Raw genomic sequence first — 17,401 nt, 5'->3', positions numbered from 1 at the left:
AAAAAAAACTACAGTGGGAACTATGAATAAAAAATGCATTTATCAGGTGTCAAATTGCTTTTAAATTAGAAAAAAATAAAAGAAACATTAAACAATACATTTAGCAGTGAAGAGGCAAAAACTGATAAAACTACCAGGCTGGGCATACTGAAACGAAGAAAAAACTGCACAGTATTGTTTTTAACATGAACATAGATGAATCTTATTTTAATTGATCAATGCAAACAAGTGTCGTGCTATCACACATTTTACTCTCTCTCTCATTGCACTCCTGCAGTCTATTTGCTACTGCTGGCTCCTAAAATGTGGCATCTTTTTGCGTCACAAGGTGTCAAATCCTGAGTAGCATCCTATATTACAATGTAATCCAAGTGTTTGTTCATTAACTTTGAGTGCTGCTTTGTTTTATTATTGTTTGTCATCGAGAACTCCTCTTGACAAAAAACAAGTAGTCCCGAACATTGATAGAACCTCTGCTGGACATCAGCTCTTTTACTGTCACGACCAGAACGGAGACAGGACACACTTGCGTTGCGTTTCTCACAAGTTTTATTGGAAAAAAGAGAAAGGGGCTGCGCCCACAATCCGGTGTTCGCTGGACGCGGGAAGCCAGTCGCTCTGGTACCTGGGCTGTGATCCGACTGCGGAAGTGGATCTTTCGTGGCGAGCGATGGCGGTGTCAGGGACAGAAAAAGCGGGTCGGTAGCTGGGAGAGGAGAGCAAAACGTGGTCGGGGTCAGAAGCGACTCGTAAGCCAGAACAGGAGAGAAGACATAGTCGGGGACAAAAAGAGGTCAAAATCTGGGACGGGAGAGCAGATGGCAGCAAAAAACGAGACAGGTGGGAGTCGGGGTCGAAAAAGGCTGGCCTATTATTCGCTGAGGTTCGCAGACGGCCTGACAACAGGGGATTGACAGGACTGGGTTTAAGTAGGGACATGGAGCCAATCAGACCCCGCAGCGGTTGGCGCCAAAATAGCGGATGCAGGTGATTCCCATTGATAATCATGGCATTTACACCTTTTCTATGAGAAGTAGCATTTGGTTTTCATATTAAAATAGTTTTTGATAAGAGCCAGAGACTTGATTCTATTTTTACATACTCAATAAACACGGAAGACCGGATTAAATCGTCCACGTATGTTTGACATGCCTGTATCTGACTGTTGTTTAGGGTCCACAACGGGTCAGAACTGACAACCGAAACACATAATCTATAAAATAGTCTTCTCCTAAATTCCTACAGCAACAAGCAGATGACGACTTGGTGTTGACCCCTGACGGTACACGGGAGTTCCTGACCTTTGAGATCCCGCTCAATGACTCCGGTTCAGCGGGCCTCGGGGTCAGCGTCAAAGGTAACCGGTCCAAGGAGAACCACGCCGACTTAGGCATTTTTGTCAAATCCATCATCAATGGGGGTGCTGCTAGCAAGGCAAGTAAACATCTGTCGTACTTTGCTAGCATATCAGTAGAAATGTCGAATATACTAAAAATAATGGTCTATATATTTACAGGATGGCCGTCTGCATGTAAACGACCAGCTTATCGCGGTCAACGGAGAGTCGCTGCTTGGGAATACCAATCAGGAAGCCATGGAAATGCTACGCAAATCCATGTCTGTTGAAGGCAACATACGTGGAATGATCCAACTCATCGTCGCCCGGCGAGTGGCCTCAGAGGTAGCTCACTCGAAACACTATGCCAGGGGTCGGGAACCTTTTTAACTCAAAGAGCCATAAAAGCAAAATATAATTATTTTATTTTGGGAACGAGCCACACCATATATTATGAAACAAATTTACAAAATTGCTAAACCCGCGCCCCCAGACAAAAGCGTAGTCTTCAGCACATACATTTTTGATGATTTGATAAAAATTATGAAATGAAAATAATGCCAGAGCCCGTGTCCCAAAATCAACAAACATACCACTTCAAACTTGTCTCTTTCTTGCAATTACTCAAGATCGGTTAAATTCATTTTGACCCTTCTTTTTCATACATATTGGTTTCAAAACCAGATGCAAGCAGTTATTTTGTAAAAACGTCACAACATTCTGCAAACAGGGAGCCTGATGTGCTTACTTTTGGCACAGACGGCGTAGGGTGAGAGATGGGAGGGGAGCGCTTGCACTTTTTGCATAGCTCCTCCCACTCACCCAATCAAATAACTTTAAGTTCTCTTCCGGTGTTTTGGCGTATTTACAGTTTGTTCTGTGGATTCATCATAAGGTATCTGAACACTGAACACAGATTATATAGTGAGCTCCTATATCAAGGATTCTTTAGCGTTGTACAGCCAAAACAAGTTTTTTTTTGTTTTGTTTGTTTTTTGTGTGACACCTTGACTGTAAAATGTAGTGAAAAACGTGCCCTATATATTTTGTGAAGTACTGCTTTGAAATTCAGCTTTGGTTTGGCTCTGCATGTATCTGAACAGGATTAATGGCTCAAGTTTTGAAAGAGATGGAGAAAATTTGCATGCAATCAAATTTGTCTTTGAGCCACAGGTACTCACAGAAAGAGCCATATATGGCTTGCGAGCCATAGGTTCCTGACCACTGCACTATGCTAATATTTGCCAAGTACAGTATAGTATACCGTATATTTTTTTGTCATTGGAAGTAGCACATAAAAACCCTAATTTGGTCATACATTTGAAAGAGCTTTTTATAACACAGTGCACCTTCATACTGCCGAATACAGCGGCTAGAATTTGAAATACATTTGGTCATAGGGATGCGTTTTTGGAGAGGACGTCATTGGGCGTCGCCCCAAAACATACGCGGACAGAAATATGGCAAAGAGGGAACGCTCTTTATTCAACAACATTCATCCACGTTCAAAGTCTGTCTTAGAGACGGTGGGCGTTTTATACTGTGTTCAACAAAATCATGTGATTTTTTTTTTTTTCGAACTCGACTCTCTTAGTCAGCAACTTGTGATTTCTTGTATCAACATTGTTTCATAACATCCAGATGTTTGTTATCAAGCTGACTTGCAGTTAATCCACAACAGCGTTACCAAAAGGTTTTACGGTAAGACAGTATTAAAGCAACAATTGTGTAATGATTGATTACATTAATAAACAAAGTATTGTATTTACCCGGAATCTAACTCGAGTAGTGGCGTTGAGGGTGAAAACATTTTACCACTAGACCATTCGTGGTAACAGCAAACAACAATGACAATGCATAGGACCTTCTCTCATGATCACACAATTTTTCCTCACGGTGCCTGGAATCATGATTTGCATCGTGCATGGGGATATGTTAAATCGTCTATACACCATTTCAACAACAAAAACCGAAAGTATGTCAACAAAACACTAGCTCTTACATGCAGGCATGCATATTAAACCAAGATGGGCAGAAGTGGAGAGACTGTTTAGCCTATCAGAATGCAGTACAAAAATGAGTGTTGCACCAAGTAAAATAGTGTTATATTAGGATAAGTGCTAAAGCCAATTGGTCGGACATCTGTATCATAAGTCCCTCAGTGGTAATGATAGTTAAGTCATGTTTATTTGTGACACCCTTAATCACAAAGAGTCTCAAAGGGCTGCACAGATCACAGGTTATTGCAAACCACAGACTAGTATTACACCATCCCCTGATCTAAAACATACATGAGGGCAAGGAAAAACTCAAAAACCTCAACATGAGGTAAATGAAGAAACCTTGAGAAGGGACTGCACATTAGGTAATCCCCCTTCCAGGATGACCAGGCTGCAATAGATGTTGCAATAAAGACCAAATTTTAGCTTTGCTGAATCTTTTAACTTAGCTGAAGTCTTTGCAGAAATCGTCACATGATGTCGCCGTTCGGGCTTGTTGAGTCTCAGGCGTCGGTTGACAGGCAAGCTCGGTGAAGAAATAATGGTGGAGTTAGGCACAATTTCATCATTTTCATTTCTTTCTTTGCCATTTCGCCGTTGTAGCTCCCTTAGCTTAGCACCATGGCCCGAGCGACAGCCCCGCTTTTTTTTGCGATCACTACGCCGTCTCCGCCGCTTCGTAAGTGGGTTGGCCACCCACGGAGATCCCGCAACTCTTTGTATTTCTTGCAGGATATCAAAGGTGGTATAAAAAGTGCCCAAAAAGTTGAAATATGTATCAATAGTTCCTTAGTGGTAATGTATAGGCCGCTAGTAATTGATTCCCATCTCCGAAAAAGTTTTTTGATTTTGGTGAGTGGCACATTTTGATACAGTGCATTAATATGTCCTTGTACACATGCCAGCTCTTACTGTACTCTCAATTTCGTGCTGCTCATAGTCCGGTGCGCCTTATGTGTGAGACAAATTTGACAAAATATTTATTTTGGAGGTGCGCCTTAAAATCAGGTGTGCCTGTATAGTGAGGAACATATGGTATTTGAAAATAGTGGGCCACTTTTAAAATTATGAGATAAACCCCGCTGTCACAACACACATGTTCTTTGTCTTGTTACCTCATGTGCGGTCCCTTCTTAAGGTTTCTTCATTTTCCTCATGTTTTTGAGTTTTTCCTTGCCCTCATGTAGGTTTTAGATCAGGGAATGGTGTCATAATAGTCCGCGGTTTGCAATAATCTGTGCATCCATTTGAGACTATTTGTGATTAAGGGCTACACAAATAAACATGACTTGACTTGACTTGACACTAAAGCAATTGGGTCAGTGATCACAAATTTACATTTGTAACATCTTATTTTAACAGTACGCTAAGGAGGGTTTGTCTTGGTCAATGTGACCAAGATAAGCCGTTTCTTCACATACCAAGAGTTTCCATTTTCGAAAACATAGTATTTGCTGCTTGGTTCAATGTTTAACCGAAACATGTGTTAACATTCCAAGTGAAATGTCACCTCCATAGTGCTTAAGTTTTAGTGCTTTGTCTTTGATGTAACATCAAAAGCCCAAAACATAACGCATACTATGAGTTTAAGTATTGAATATTTCACTTTATACAGTATATTATACAAATCTTTTGATGAGTTAACTGCATGGATGATGTATTTTCCTGCAACTCTACCCTTAATCCATCTCAATGCGAGATTCCCGAGCTTTGAAATAACTAAGGGGTAACTTAAAAGTGGTGGCCCAAAAACCATGCAAATCTTCAAACATTCTCATTTCCCGTGTGAGATAGGCGATAGGGGCTCACATTTATTTCCTCCCTTGGTGAGATTTTCGTGGGCCACAGTGGGCCTTTCATCTGATATCCAAGAAAGCCTTTGCAGAATTTGATTGACAGTTATGCTAAAAAAAAAATGCAGGACCGACCAATAATGGGATAGGTATTCCATCTAGGTTGGAGATCGGGATAAGCAAATGGTCAAGAATATTTATTTGATTTAATCAGGCAATTTAAATTTCTAATGCGAGCAGAAAGGACATTTTATCCACCACGAGATCACCAAAAATGTCAAAGTCCTCATTGAGAAAACCAGACACCCCCTCGAAACAACCAACAATGCAGGACCCACGGCCAGGCTGATAGTACGCAGGGAAACCAGCACCAGTTTGCCACTGTCACCCGGCAAAATGGGACTGAGCACTGGAGGCCACCAGTGAAATGAATCAGATCCATCACTGTCTGCAGCAGAGAGGGCCCAAGCTGCACACACTCATGCATCACAGGGGGCAGCACATACCCTGGATGTGCTCTGTTCCATGAAAATACGCTGATTTCATCATTGCGCCACACTCAGGGCTAAACTTGTGCAGAGGACCAGCATAACATATCTCCGGAGTTACAACTTTGGGTAGAGTGCACAGCATAATTTGCCTTATTTCAATAATCCTGCTTGAGCTAAAGATAAAGTAATGTAATTGCATTTACATTGTAAAATTGTCACAAGCCAGAAACGGAGACAGGACCCAATAGCGTTCGTTTTTACTCAGTTTTATTGAGAAAGAGAGCAGTGCTTGCTTCCACGATCCGATGTTCGTCGGACACGGGTAGCTGATGGCAGGAACGCGGAAGTGGCACTTGCGTGTCGAGCGAGGATAGTCGTTGGCAGCGGGAAAACTGGTCGATAGCCGGGACGGGGGAGCAGGGCAGAAACGGGTCCAGAAACAGGTCGGCAACGGGTATCAGGCAGGAGAAAACAGGGCAGGAGAATGTCCGAAGGTACAGAGCTTGCCTAGCTGAAAGCATAGGTTCGCAGAACGGTCTGATGCTGGTAACAGGGAGCCGGGGGTTTAAAAAGCTAGACTAAAGCTTGGTCATTCATGATGTTTCGTATCGCAATTTATACAAGACATTTATATATATATGTATATATATATATATATATATATATATATATATATATATGATAGCTAACCTGCTTTCATGCAAGTGACTTGAGGCTAAATTTAGCCAAGACAATAAATATAGCAATTATATGTTGGGTATTCGTGCACCTCCACATCCTTTTCATATTTTTAACCTCTGAGGACTGTTATACATACAATAGGGCTTTACAATAAAACAAATGTATTTTAGATTTATTTATGATTTTTTTAAGAAATAATTAAATAATGCTAATTTGTGTGATCAAATGTGTGATTTTCTCGAGTTTGAATTATCCAAAACTAGTGCTAATCATTATAACAATTGTCTCTAACTAAACTGTGGCATTGTGGGAATTTAGTTACTAGCTTTCTTACATAACCTATTTAAGTTTTATTTGGATTAAAAAAAAAAAAAATGTTAATCTGTATTTTTGATTCTATATAACATTTTTTTCTTGTTAATTTGTTTTTAATATGCGTAGGTTAGGGTTTATTTTTCAAAATAAAATTGTAATTGTCTCAAATCATGATCGTATTTATGGGCCATTTTGCATTGACAACCTCCAAATTATCTTTTTTGCTATGCTTTCTGACTATGTGAACTTGATTGCCAAGAAGAGAGCAGGTTCGAGAGTGTTCTCCATTCAGAATTCTCTGCCCTCTTTGATTCGATCTGCAACCTCAGCGGAACTGTTCAAATCTAGGCTTAAAACAAACTTCTTATGATGTACCTTATGAATGACCTATATTTCCTGTTTACAGTACCTGTGTATTATTTGTTATTGAAACATCCGTTGCAGCCTGGTCATCTTGGAAGGGGGATTACCTGGTGTGCAGTCCCTTCTCAAAGTTTCATTTTCCTCATGTTGAGGTTTTTGAGTTTTTCCTTGCCCTCATTTAGGTTTTAGATCAGGGGATGTTGTAATACCAGTATGTAGTTTGCAATAATTTGTGGACTGTGCAGCCCTTTGAGACTCCTTGTGATTAAGGGCTATTCGAATCAACATGACTTGACATTGACTGGAATACAATGTTCAAGTTTCTTTTTGACTGGACTGGCAGTGAACGAGCTGACTCCAATTATGGATCCCTTAAAATGATATACAAGAGTCCACTGAATATTTTAAATGTACAATTTTTATTCACCATACTTTGCATTCATTTATTTGTCAGCCAGAAATCTAATATCGGAAACACCATATGTGGCTGATGCTTTAGGAAAGCTTTTGAGTGGACTCCATTGTATTGTATGCCATTCTTTTGTCTTTATCGTGTAATCTGTTCTAATTTCAGTTGTGTGTAACACACACAAGGTCGTACGCACCGCAGACTCACACATCTATCTTAGCCGGATCTCTCTTTTTTTTTTTCTCTCTTTCCGAGAGCGCTTTTGAAAATGTATCTTTCTGGCCCAGATATTCAAGGAAGATGATTGGTCACAGGGAATTTATTTGAAGCATTGTAATTGCATAGCGGCCTGGTATTTTTTTTTTCCCCAATGTCTTTGTTCTGTTAATATGTTTCCACATGTGTTAATTTTAAATTACATTCAGAAGTAATTTATTTCTCATTTATGATAATGCCACACTTCTTTAATGTTCTTACTTCCATGGAAAAGTCAAATAGCTGATCTTCCTTGTTTTCTTTTCTCAGTTTCATCTCGCCTTTTAACTGCAGGCGAATCATTTATTTTTGCTGAAAACCGAAAAGATTTTGGTAACATTGCACCGTGTTAAAGACAACATTTTATGTGGGAGTTGACTTATTTTCCTTTTCAGCAAAAGTATCATATGACAGGTGACTGACAGGTCTGATTTGTTCTCTGTCGGTGTCCTATGACCTCCAATCTTAGAACATTAAATAAAAGTTTCAAATTTAGGTGTTACACATTACCGATGACATTTATACTGGAGTCATTTGTGCACTAAATCACCATGATATCCACACGGAGGTCTATGGATGTAAAACAAGCAATTGTGAAAGTGATACATATAGAAATCCAGCAGAACTAATGCACACAAATATAGCCACTCCTGTGGAAACTAATTGGTGGTGTACAAAATCACGGCATTAATATCTAAAATATCTAAATCAAGTCAAGTCATGTTTATTTGGGCCCCCCCCCCCAATCACAAAGTCTCAAAGGGCTGCACAGACCACAGATTATTGCAAACAACTGACTATTATGACACCATCCCCTGATCCAGAACCTACATGAGGGCAAATACTACACATATATTGTCAACCTAAAATAGAGGTTATTCATGTGCTATAGAATAGAAGTGTGTTTTAAGTTTAGATGTAAAGAAGTTGACTGACATCCATTCTTTACAGCTTCTCATTATTTTTACTCATGGTGCCAAAACCCCTGATTTTGCCTTCTAAACGGTTACGGTCTTTCCACATCTTCACCTTTGTGTCAATAACCCTGTGTAAAATACAATGCAAAGCTCTTTTACCTATGTATACACATTAAACTGAGATTATATTGACACACAAGAGAAGTGAATGGGCTATATCAGAATGTACTAGGTAAATAGTTTCTGGCACCGTGAGTTAAAACTTGTGTGATGATGAGATAAGGTTCATTGCTTGTTCATATATCATCCGTTCAATTGATGGTCTAATAAAAAATGTGTTTGCAACCCAGGGTTGATTACCACTGAAAGAAAAAAAAGTCTTGCGATTTTAAACAGAGAACCATACCAACTGATTATTAATTGCATTACTATATACTTTACAATCACGATAATTCTTACTTTAGTCTCAATTGTATGTGCTTTATAGTCTGGTGCACCTTATGTATGAAGTATGTATAACAAAACACTATTTTTGGGGATGCACCTTAAAAATCAGGGTGTTTTAACATGCGGAAATGATGAATTTCAAAATAAATTGTCATCAACTAATAGATCAATTAAAAATGAATTCACTGTTCACGGATCCTTTAACCGCTTTGGTCGTCGGGGCACCAATGAGGTCATAACTCTTGGCAGGTTTCTTTACTGCTGACAGTTTCTGGTCTGTTTTTGGGTCGTTGCAAGTTGGCACCAGTCTATTTCTTAATTTTGTCAGCCGAGTTCTTTTTTCAGTCTTGCAGAATTATCTTGGCCAGTCCTGATGTTCTTGTGACGTGAGCATATAACTGAAGTTGAAAACAATTACCGTAAATTCCTGACTATAGAGCGCACCTGCCGCATTTTAAGAGGAAAACCGATTTTGTACTTACACAAGCCGCCTGTATATAAGCTGCATGCGCCCACATTAAAAAAAATGTAACACAAAATTAACCCAGTACCGCGATTGTAACAGAATGTCCTTCATTAAAGTAAACAGTCCAAAAATCACAGCCGGCAAAATGAACGGAAAATGATACCGGTACTTAAGGTTTGACCGGCAGAGTCCACGTCCCGTTGAAAGTAATCCAAAGAAAAAAATGTATATTTACAAAGGTATGGGTGGGAAAAATATATATCCACTATTGTCCGCCGTGTCCACAAACACTCACCTTTACCGGTCCCCACTTCCCGTCAGCCCGCGTTTGTTACGCCCCTTCTTTTTAATTCGCCCGTCCAAAACATCAGAATAAGTGTCCAAAATAAATACAAATAAATAAATTACAAAAATAAACTGTTGCAAATACATATTATACATGGTTACACATATTTACAAAGAAAGACGGTACACCGAGAGAGTTTTCAAAGCTTTAATAATAATAATATAACTTTCATCTGGGAAGTTAATGGTAGGAACACGCTAGCAACACGCTCGCAACACAGTAAACGGGTCTGTTAAAAAAACATACCGTACTTGTTAAAATCATGGTAAACCGTCCTCATCTTCCTCCTTGGAACGGAAGCCATCAAAGTCGTCTTCCTCAGTGTCTGAAAGAAACAGTGTCATATAGACGTCGTCCCACGCTCCCATCCACTCCTGATTCTGTGCCCTCCTCTCCGTCACGCAGCAGACCGTCTTTTCGGAACGCGTTGGTGATGGTGGATTTTTTGATGCTGCCCCACCCTGTCAGGATCCACTCGCAGACTTGCGAAAAAGTTGCCTTTCGCATGCAGCCAGTTTTAGTGAAAGATTTCTCGCCACTAGTCAAGCCAAGAAGTTGCAGTCTTCCTCGGCGCATGTATTCCACCGGTCTAAATCTTACCTTTTGTACTCGAGCGCCGCTGGCGGCCATTAGAAAAATTACATAAATTGGCCGCATCACTGAATAAGCCGCAGGGTCGAAAGTTTGGGGAAAAAGTAGCGGTTTATAGTCCGGAATTTATGGTATTCGTTGAGTCCAATGCGCCCTCTGATGGTGTTGCACATTTGCAAATGCATTATAATGTACTAATTCCTGTTTAGTTTTCCCCCAAATGAACTATCCCTTGACTCTTTCGTCTTCCTTGAAAAACAGTTCCAGTCACACATCATGTCCCGTCAAAGTATTAATGGCATGGATCAGACCTTAGTCTATCTGAAAAAGGACTCCCTGATAACGAATATGCTCCTAGCCTGCGCTGATTTGAAATCGACCTGTGAAGCATCTTGACGTCGGCGCTGTCATTTAAGTTAAATCTCCTTCACTAACAGACACTATTGACAAACTGACCATATCTGCTTTTAGGCTTCAGCCATTAGTCAAAAATGTGACATTGCAATGCCCATACAAATGTATTACCCCCATGGCCCCTGTGGCTTTTACACAAACATATTGCATGCTAAGTTTATTTGGGGAGGGAATATTGCATATTAACTACATATCCACTGTGGGATTAAAACCAGCAAACGCATCTTCCAAGTAAGTACCTTTTGGCTGCCACCGGCTTGTTTGTAATGCAGCTCAAATAGCCTCCGAGTCACTCGGGGAACGTTTATGTAAAGAGACAAGTAGGAAGGAAGTCCTAACAAAAGACGTACTCTCGGTGCAGAAGACGATCAATAAATCCTGCCGAGAGCGATCAGTCAAAACCCCAGACTAGTAATTTATGGTTTTATTAGTATTGAGCTGACCGCTGCTGCTGGAGAATTTCGAACCATGAGACACATGGTTAGCAAGGAAGCCAATTTCCTGACGAAGCATTTTTGTAGTGGTATAATATTTGGCATGCTGATATGTAGCAATTGTATTTACATATTTGGCTTCCGTGATATAGCCAAAAAATAAAATGTTGATTTAGTAAGTCAGTCTAGAGCAGGGGTGTCAAACTCATTTTAGCTCAGGGGGCATATGATAGGAAAAAAAAACCTTCACAGGGGGCGGACTAGTAATTTATTGGCATGAAAGAGTGCCAGCTAGAAGGCTGGGGGTCTTTTTTGACTTTGGACTTTGAGAATCAGCATGTGCTCATAGCACATAACCATGGAATTGGGATTCCTTGAATTGGAGAGCATCAACATTTTGTTTTCTTCTCTTGTTTGATGAACCTTCTTTTAATAAATATAATCTTTATGTGTATTATTTTATGACTTAAGGTTGATTCTATGTGGTGCAAATACAAAAATGTGACTAATAATAACTTTATACAACTAAATTATAGTAGACGATGATTGATTATTGCTACAGCGAAGGTCGGGGGGTCCCGTCCCTGTGCGTTGAGCCGACCAGATGAACCAGGTTTTTCCAATGCTGCCGGTCTTGTGCCAGCTGTTCTGCATCCTCTACAGCAACTCCGTGTTGTTGGAGGTCGCCCGCAACGACGTCGAGCCATCGAGTGCGGGGTTTCCCTCGTGGTCGTCTCCAGCCTGCTGCCTTTGGGTCAAACTGGAGAATGGCTCGTGTCGGATGGTCTGGTGGTAGACGAAGGACATGGCCAAACCAGCGGGTGCGGCGTTGTGCGACCAAGGAAGCTGCTCGGGGCTGGCACGTGCGGGCTCTAAGCTCTTTATTGGAGACTCGTTGGGGCCACCTGATGTTCTCGATGGTTCTGAGAGCCCTGCTATCAAAACCGTCGATTCTTGTGGCCAGGGTGTCGTTCAGGGGCCATGTTTCTGAGCCATAAAGCAGGATAGAGAGTACGGCGAGGTTGTAAATGCGGAGCTTCGTCTTGCGTGCGATGGTCTGGTGCCGCCAGAGTGGTTTCCAGAGAGACTGCAGAGCAGATGCTGCCAGGGCTCTTCTGCGGAGAATCTCTGGTTTTAGGTCCCCATTGTGTGTCACCATGGACCCCAGATACACAAAGCTCTTGACAGGCTCTACGATGTCGCTACCAATTTGGATGGGAGGTGGATCTGGTCCATCACCAACATACATGAACTTGGTTTTCGTCCAACTCACTTGGAGGCCAAGCCGCGCTGCCTCTTCACTGTAAATGCCCAGAGCGTCTTTCAGCTGGCTGTAGGAAGTGCTGAGCATGATGGTGTCGTCAGCATACTCCAGGTCAGTCAGGTGGTAGTTGCCGAAAGACACTCCGGGGATGCGCTCACTAACCCTGAACATCAGATGGTCGATGATGCAATTAAAAAGGTCAGGAGCAGCCACGCAGCCTTGACGAACGCCGCTGGAGATAGTAAACCAGTCGGAATCGATGCCGTTGATACGGACACAGCTCTCTGCGTTGCTGTAGAGTAGCTTGAACAGGGCTATGATCTTGGGTGGTGCTCCGAGAGCTTGGAGGATGTTCCACAGTGAAGAGTGGCAGACGGTGTCAAAGGCGGCCTTCAGATCAATGAATCCGATATATAGATGGCGGTCTTTACGGAATTCACGGGTCTTCTCTATCAGCAGACGGACGGCAGAGATGTGGTCCGTTGTGGAGCGGTTGGGCATAAAGCCAGCCTGCTGGGGACGGCGGCAGCTTCTGATTGCTGGAAGGGCACGGCTGAGCAAGATCCTGGTAAAGACCTTGCCCGGGATGGAGAGTAAGGTTATACCTCTGTGATTTCCACAGACAAGCCTGTCACCCTTGCATTTCCAGAAGGGCATGATGACTCCTCTGGTCCAGTCGGTGGGCAGCTGCTCCGATTCCCACACCTGGTTGAATAGGCAGGTTAGCCACTCCACCATGCCATCACCGCCGGCCTTGAGCATCTCGCCGGTAATGGCACAGATGCCGGGGGCTTTCTTTGAGTTCAGCTTCTTCAGAGCAGCTCTCACTTCCTCGGGTGTTACAGGGTCTGTGCAGCAGGCGTCGCTAGGAGGTGCTGTGTTTGCAGCCACTAGGAGGGTGGGATCAGCCGGGATGGTGCTGTGCTGCAAGAGGAGGCTAAAGTGCTCCTTCCAGCGCGCGAGACAGTTGGCTTCTGTCATGATGAGGTTGCCGTCTGAGTCTTTTACCAGGGCTGTCTTTATGTGTGGGCCGCTACGGGCTTGGCGTAGTAGACAGAATACGCGGCTCATGTCGTTGTTGTTGGCCGCGGACTCAAGCTGTTGGGCTTCTGCCTGCCAAAACCTCTCCCTATCTTCAGCAATGGCCACATTGCGCAGGCGGTTCAGTCTCCGATACTCCGTGAGGTCGCCTCGGAGCCGGGCCTCACGCCGCTGGTCTATGATGTTTAGTGTCCTCTCTGATATCCAGGGCTTTCTCGGGGAGGATCGCGGGCGTCCGAGGACATTGTGAGCAGACTGGAGGACACTTTCCTTGAAGGCCGCCCAGTCTGTCAGCTTGTCAGGAGCCAGGGCATCGAGAGTGCGGCGGATGGAGCAACTGAAGTCTCTGGCGATGTTGGGGTCGCTGAGTCGGGAGGAGTCGGGGCGAGGCAGAGTCTTGTGCTGGTTGGCTCGGAGCTTTAGCTTGAGCTGGGCCACCAGCAGACGATGGTCTGTGTTGCCAAGCTGTGCTCCTCTGAACACCCGGCAGTTGGTTACAAACGACTTCCAGCGTCGTGATATCAGGATGTGGTCCAATGCCTTCCTGGTTCTGCCATCTGGGCTGTACCACGTCCAGTGATGGATGCATTTCCGGGGAAACCAGGTGTCAGCAACACAAAGGTTGTTTTGGTGGCAGAGGAGGAGGAGGCGGTTGCCATTGTCGTTTGTTGTGCTGTCAACGAAGGTGGTGCCGACAGGTGAGCCGGGGGGCCGATCATTGCTGGATAGAGTGGCGTTGGCATCAGTGAGGATGATGGTGACATCGTGTGGTGGGGCTTGGTCGACAGCCTGGTGGAGTTGGTCAAAGAACGCGTCCTTCGCATCCTCATCAGCGACATCAGTGGGGGCGTAGGCGACGATCACTGTCATCTTGCCGTGATGGTGGAGGAAGCGAGCAGACAGTAGTCTGTCGCTTATTGGTGTCCAGCTGATGAGGGACCTCCGGAGGGCTTTTGGAATGGCGAGAGCCACACCGTAAAGGCCGGTCCGACTCTCGGGGCCACTCCAGATGTAGCAATGGTTGCCTGCTGTTGTTTCACCATTGCCTTGCCATCGTACTTCACAGAGCCCTGCCAGGGTGATGTTATAGCGACAGAGCTCTCGGGACAGCAGGGTGGCAGCTCCGGGGCGAAGGAGTGTCTGGACATTCCAGGTGGCGACACGGGTCTTACGACGAAGGTCGATCCGTACTCGTTGGTCGGGGGCAGGCTGGGGTCCGTTACCGTGTTGGTCAGTCCGGCTTCTTTCTCTGGTCAGTTTCGTAACAAAGGGGGTTTTCTCCTGGGTGAGTTGTTAGCCCTCCGCAGGATAGTCGGTTGGTGGGGCTGCCACCTCACAGCGTACCGACACGCTGGGGTCTTTGTTTGTCTGGAACCTACCCCGGAGACCGGCCCGCCATGGGTGACCCTACCAGGAGCAAGCTCCCGACGGTATCGCTCTCCAGGGTCACTGGAACACGCAAGCCCCCTCGCCGCATCAAGGCCAGACCCATCCGAGTAGACGACAAGTAATTAAACTGAAATAGAAACTAGAAAGGCTGGGCCCCATTGAGCATCATCCACATTGAGATGTGAAACAATTTGATGTGGCATTTCCCTTTTTGGCAGGGTCACCTCTTGAGTGACATACCTGATTGCTTGTAAAAGGTTGTCATCCTGGCCAACCTTACAGCCTAAGAGAGTAGAATGTCTTTCTGGGAAAGCTCCTAGATCATTAAAACCAAACTTCTCAAGTCGGCTTGTTTTTGGCAGTTTTCACATCTGACTGTAAAATATATGGTTGATGTACTATGTTGTCCTGGCCTGGGAGAGTGGGTCGTCGTTATGGGAGAAAATTGCTGTGTCAGCAAAAAAATAAATATATGTATATATTTTTTTTGTTTTGTTTTGTTTTTTATATTTTTTCATATATAGGCTAACCCTACCCGATTGCTTATAAAATATGGTGTCGATATTCTGGGAAAGTGGAATGTCTTTCTGAGAAAAATACTGGATCAACAAAACCAAATGGGCTGAGTCTGATTTTGGGGCATTTTTCACATCTGGGGTAATCTATCTGACTGGGGTGATATCTAACCTCCTACCCACTTTTCTTTGGTCGACAAATAGATCCCTCACAAAAACATTATCGCCACCCTCACTTTGCCCATAGCTGATAATAATACAGGGTTAGTAAAGACTAACCAAACTTAGAACTTCACATTCAATATGTTAAACCAAGACAGAGTTTTTTTTTTATTGTGGTTGGTTGGATCACTTAACCACTAGGCTTGTAGGGGCACCATTTCATGTGGTGTGTCTTGGGAAAGCCTGGTGGCGCCCAGGACAACATATGTTTTCACCCGGTCTCGAACCGGGGGACCTTTCCGTCAATTGTCTTGTCCATTATTTATGTAATTGCTGGCTTTCCTTCAAATACATTTTGACCCTGGCGTTTTCTTTACTATGTTTTACCACTCATCAAACCTAAAACTAGTGCAGCTTTTCTTTCCCCTTGCCTAACAGCATCGGTGCTGTGTAAACTGTGGCTTCTTAAATTGGGTTCTGTTGTTGTGCTCAATTTTGGGAAAAATTGAAGTTCTTCGAGACGATAAACGGATAAAAGTGAGATACCTGCCTGTGGAGACTTGGCTTGCGCCTGCGGCATGATGCAGCGTCTTAAGTCTGTAATTACAGCGTTATGAGAGAGGTGACTGGATTAGGACCCCGGCAGCGGGCCGCAGCTCGGATAGGAAAACGGTAAACTGCAACAGACATGACATTATTAGCTCGAGGTGACAGTTTAAGACTCTCTGTCAACATTGCCTATCCTCCCCGCCCCTTCGCTCCCACTGAAGGTCAGAGAGATGCTTGAGAAAGACGCTAAAGCGATACATATATGAGTTTGGATTTGATACAAATATTGCCTGCAGAGAGGCTACCACAAACACATACGGGATGAATCACGCCGGGAAATAAATACAATCTTGGTTTTCTTTCTTGCACCATCTGTTGGTTAATCCACTCTGGGAAAAACTACAATAGGTAAGATTAGAACCTTGATTATGGAAGACAAAAACTGTTCCAATAGAAAAATAAGAACAATTGAAAATAAGTGAATTTTGACATAATCTTTCTGACACCCTCTGGCAGCCAAATTCGGTTCTGTTGCTCCCTATCACCAACCATTCTAAGCAGCCAAATCCAATCTGCTATCACTTTGCTTGTAAACATTTTGAAAAACCTATTTTAAAATATTAAAATGTGGAAATAGAACAAAATATGCACTCAGGCAATCAAATAGCCATCAATAGATACAACCGTATTTCATGCTTCAGATGTTCTGGTATTACATGAGAGGGGGGCTTTCTTAGTAGTGTGGAACAATTTGACAATTGGTTGATTGACTTGTTATGGCTGGCTGATACACACTTATTCATGCTGATAAAATGCCTATTTATTGATTTTATCTATTGATAATTATTTAGATAGATAGATAAATACTTTATTCATCCCCCTAGGGGAATTCACTCTTCCAGCTCTATCCTTGTATTGCAAAATAAAATAAGAAAATAAAAGAAATGGAATACAAAAATACCCAATATAACGTGTTGATATAGAGTATTTAAATAGTGCTATGGAAAATACACACTAATAAAAATAGGGTAATATGCAAATGTACGGTTTAATGTGGGCTTTTACTCCCCCGGGTGGAGTTAAAGTGCCTCATGGCATGAGCAAAAAATGATTACCTCAGTCTGTCCGTAGAACAAGACTGTGACAGCAGTTTTTTTTGTATTTTTTGTACTTCTTCCATGTTTAATAGAATTACTTCAATCTCATTTCACTTGCATTTATTT

General features: G+C 43.0%; 1 protein-coding gene across 1 annotated transcript in view; it reads left to right on the top strand.

Annotated features, from left to right (window-relative positions):
* Positions 1–17,401, top strand: part of LOC148348797 (partitioning defective 3 homolog) — a 387,206-nt gene that overhangs the window by 167,919 nt on the left and 201,886 nt on the right. The window contains exons 13-14 of the mRNA XM_088322738.1: positions 1,246–1,434; positions 1,517–1,681. Coding sequence (XP_088178864.1) covers positions 1,246–1,434; positions 1,517–1,681 — 354 coding nt within the window. The remainder of the gene's footprint in view (positions 1–1,245; positions 1,435–1,516; positions 1,682–17,401) is intronic.

The sequence above is a fragment of the Urocampus carinirostris genome, chromosome 18, assembly GCF_059441175.1.
Source record: "Urocampus carinirostris isolate Australia breed hairy pipefish chromosome 18, RoL_Ucar_1.0, whole genome shotgun sequence".
In the NCBI taxonomy this organism is placed as follows: Eukaryota; Metazoa; Chordata; class Actinopteri; order Syngnathiformes; family Syngnathidae; genus Urocampus; species Urocampus carinirostris.
The sequence above is the reverse complement of the archived record's forward strand: the minus strand, read 5'-3'. Positions and strand labels throughout refer to the sequence as shown.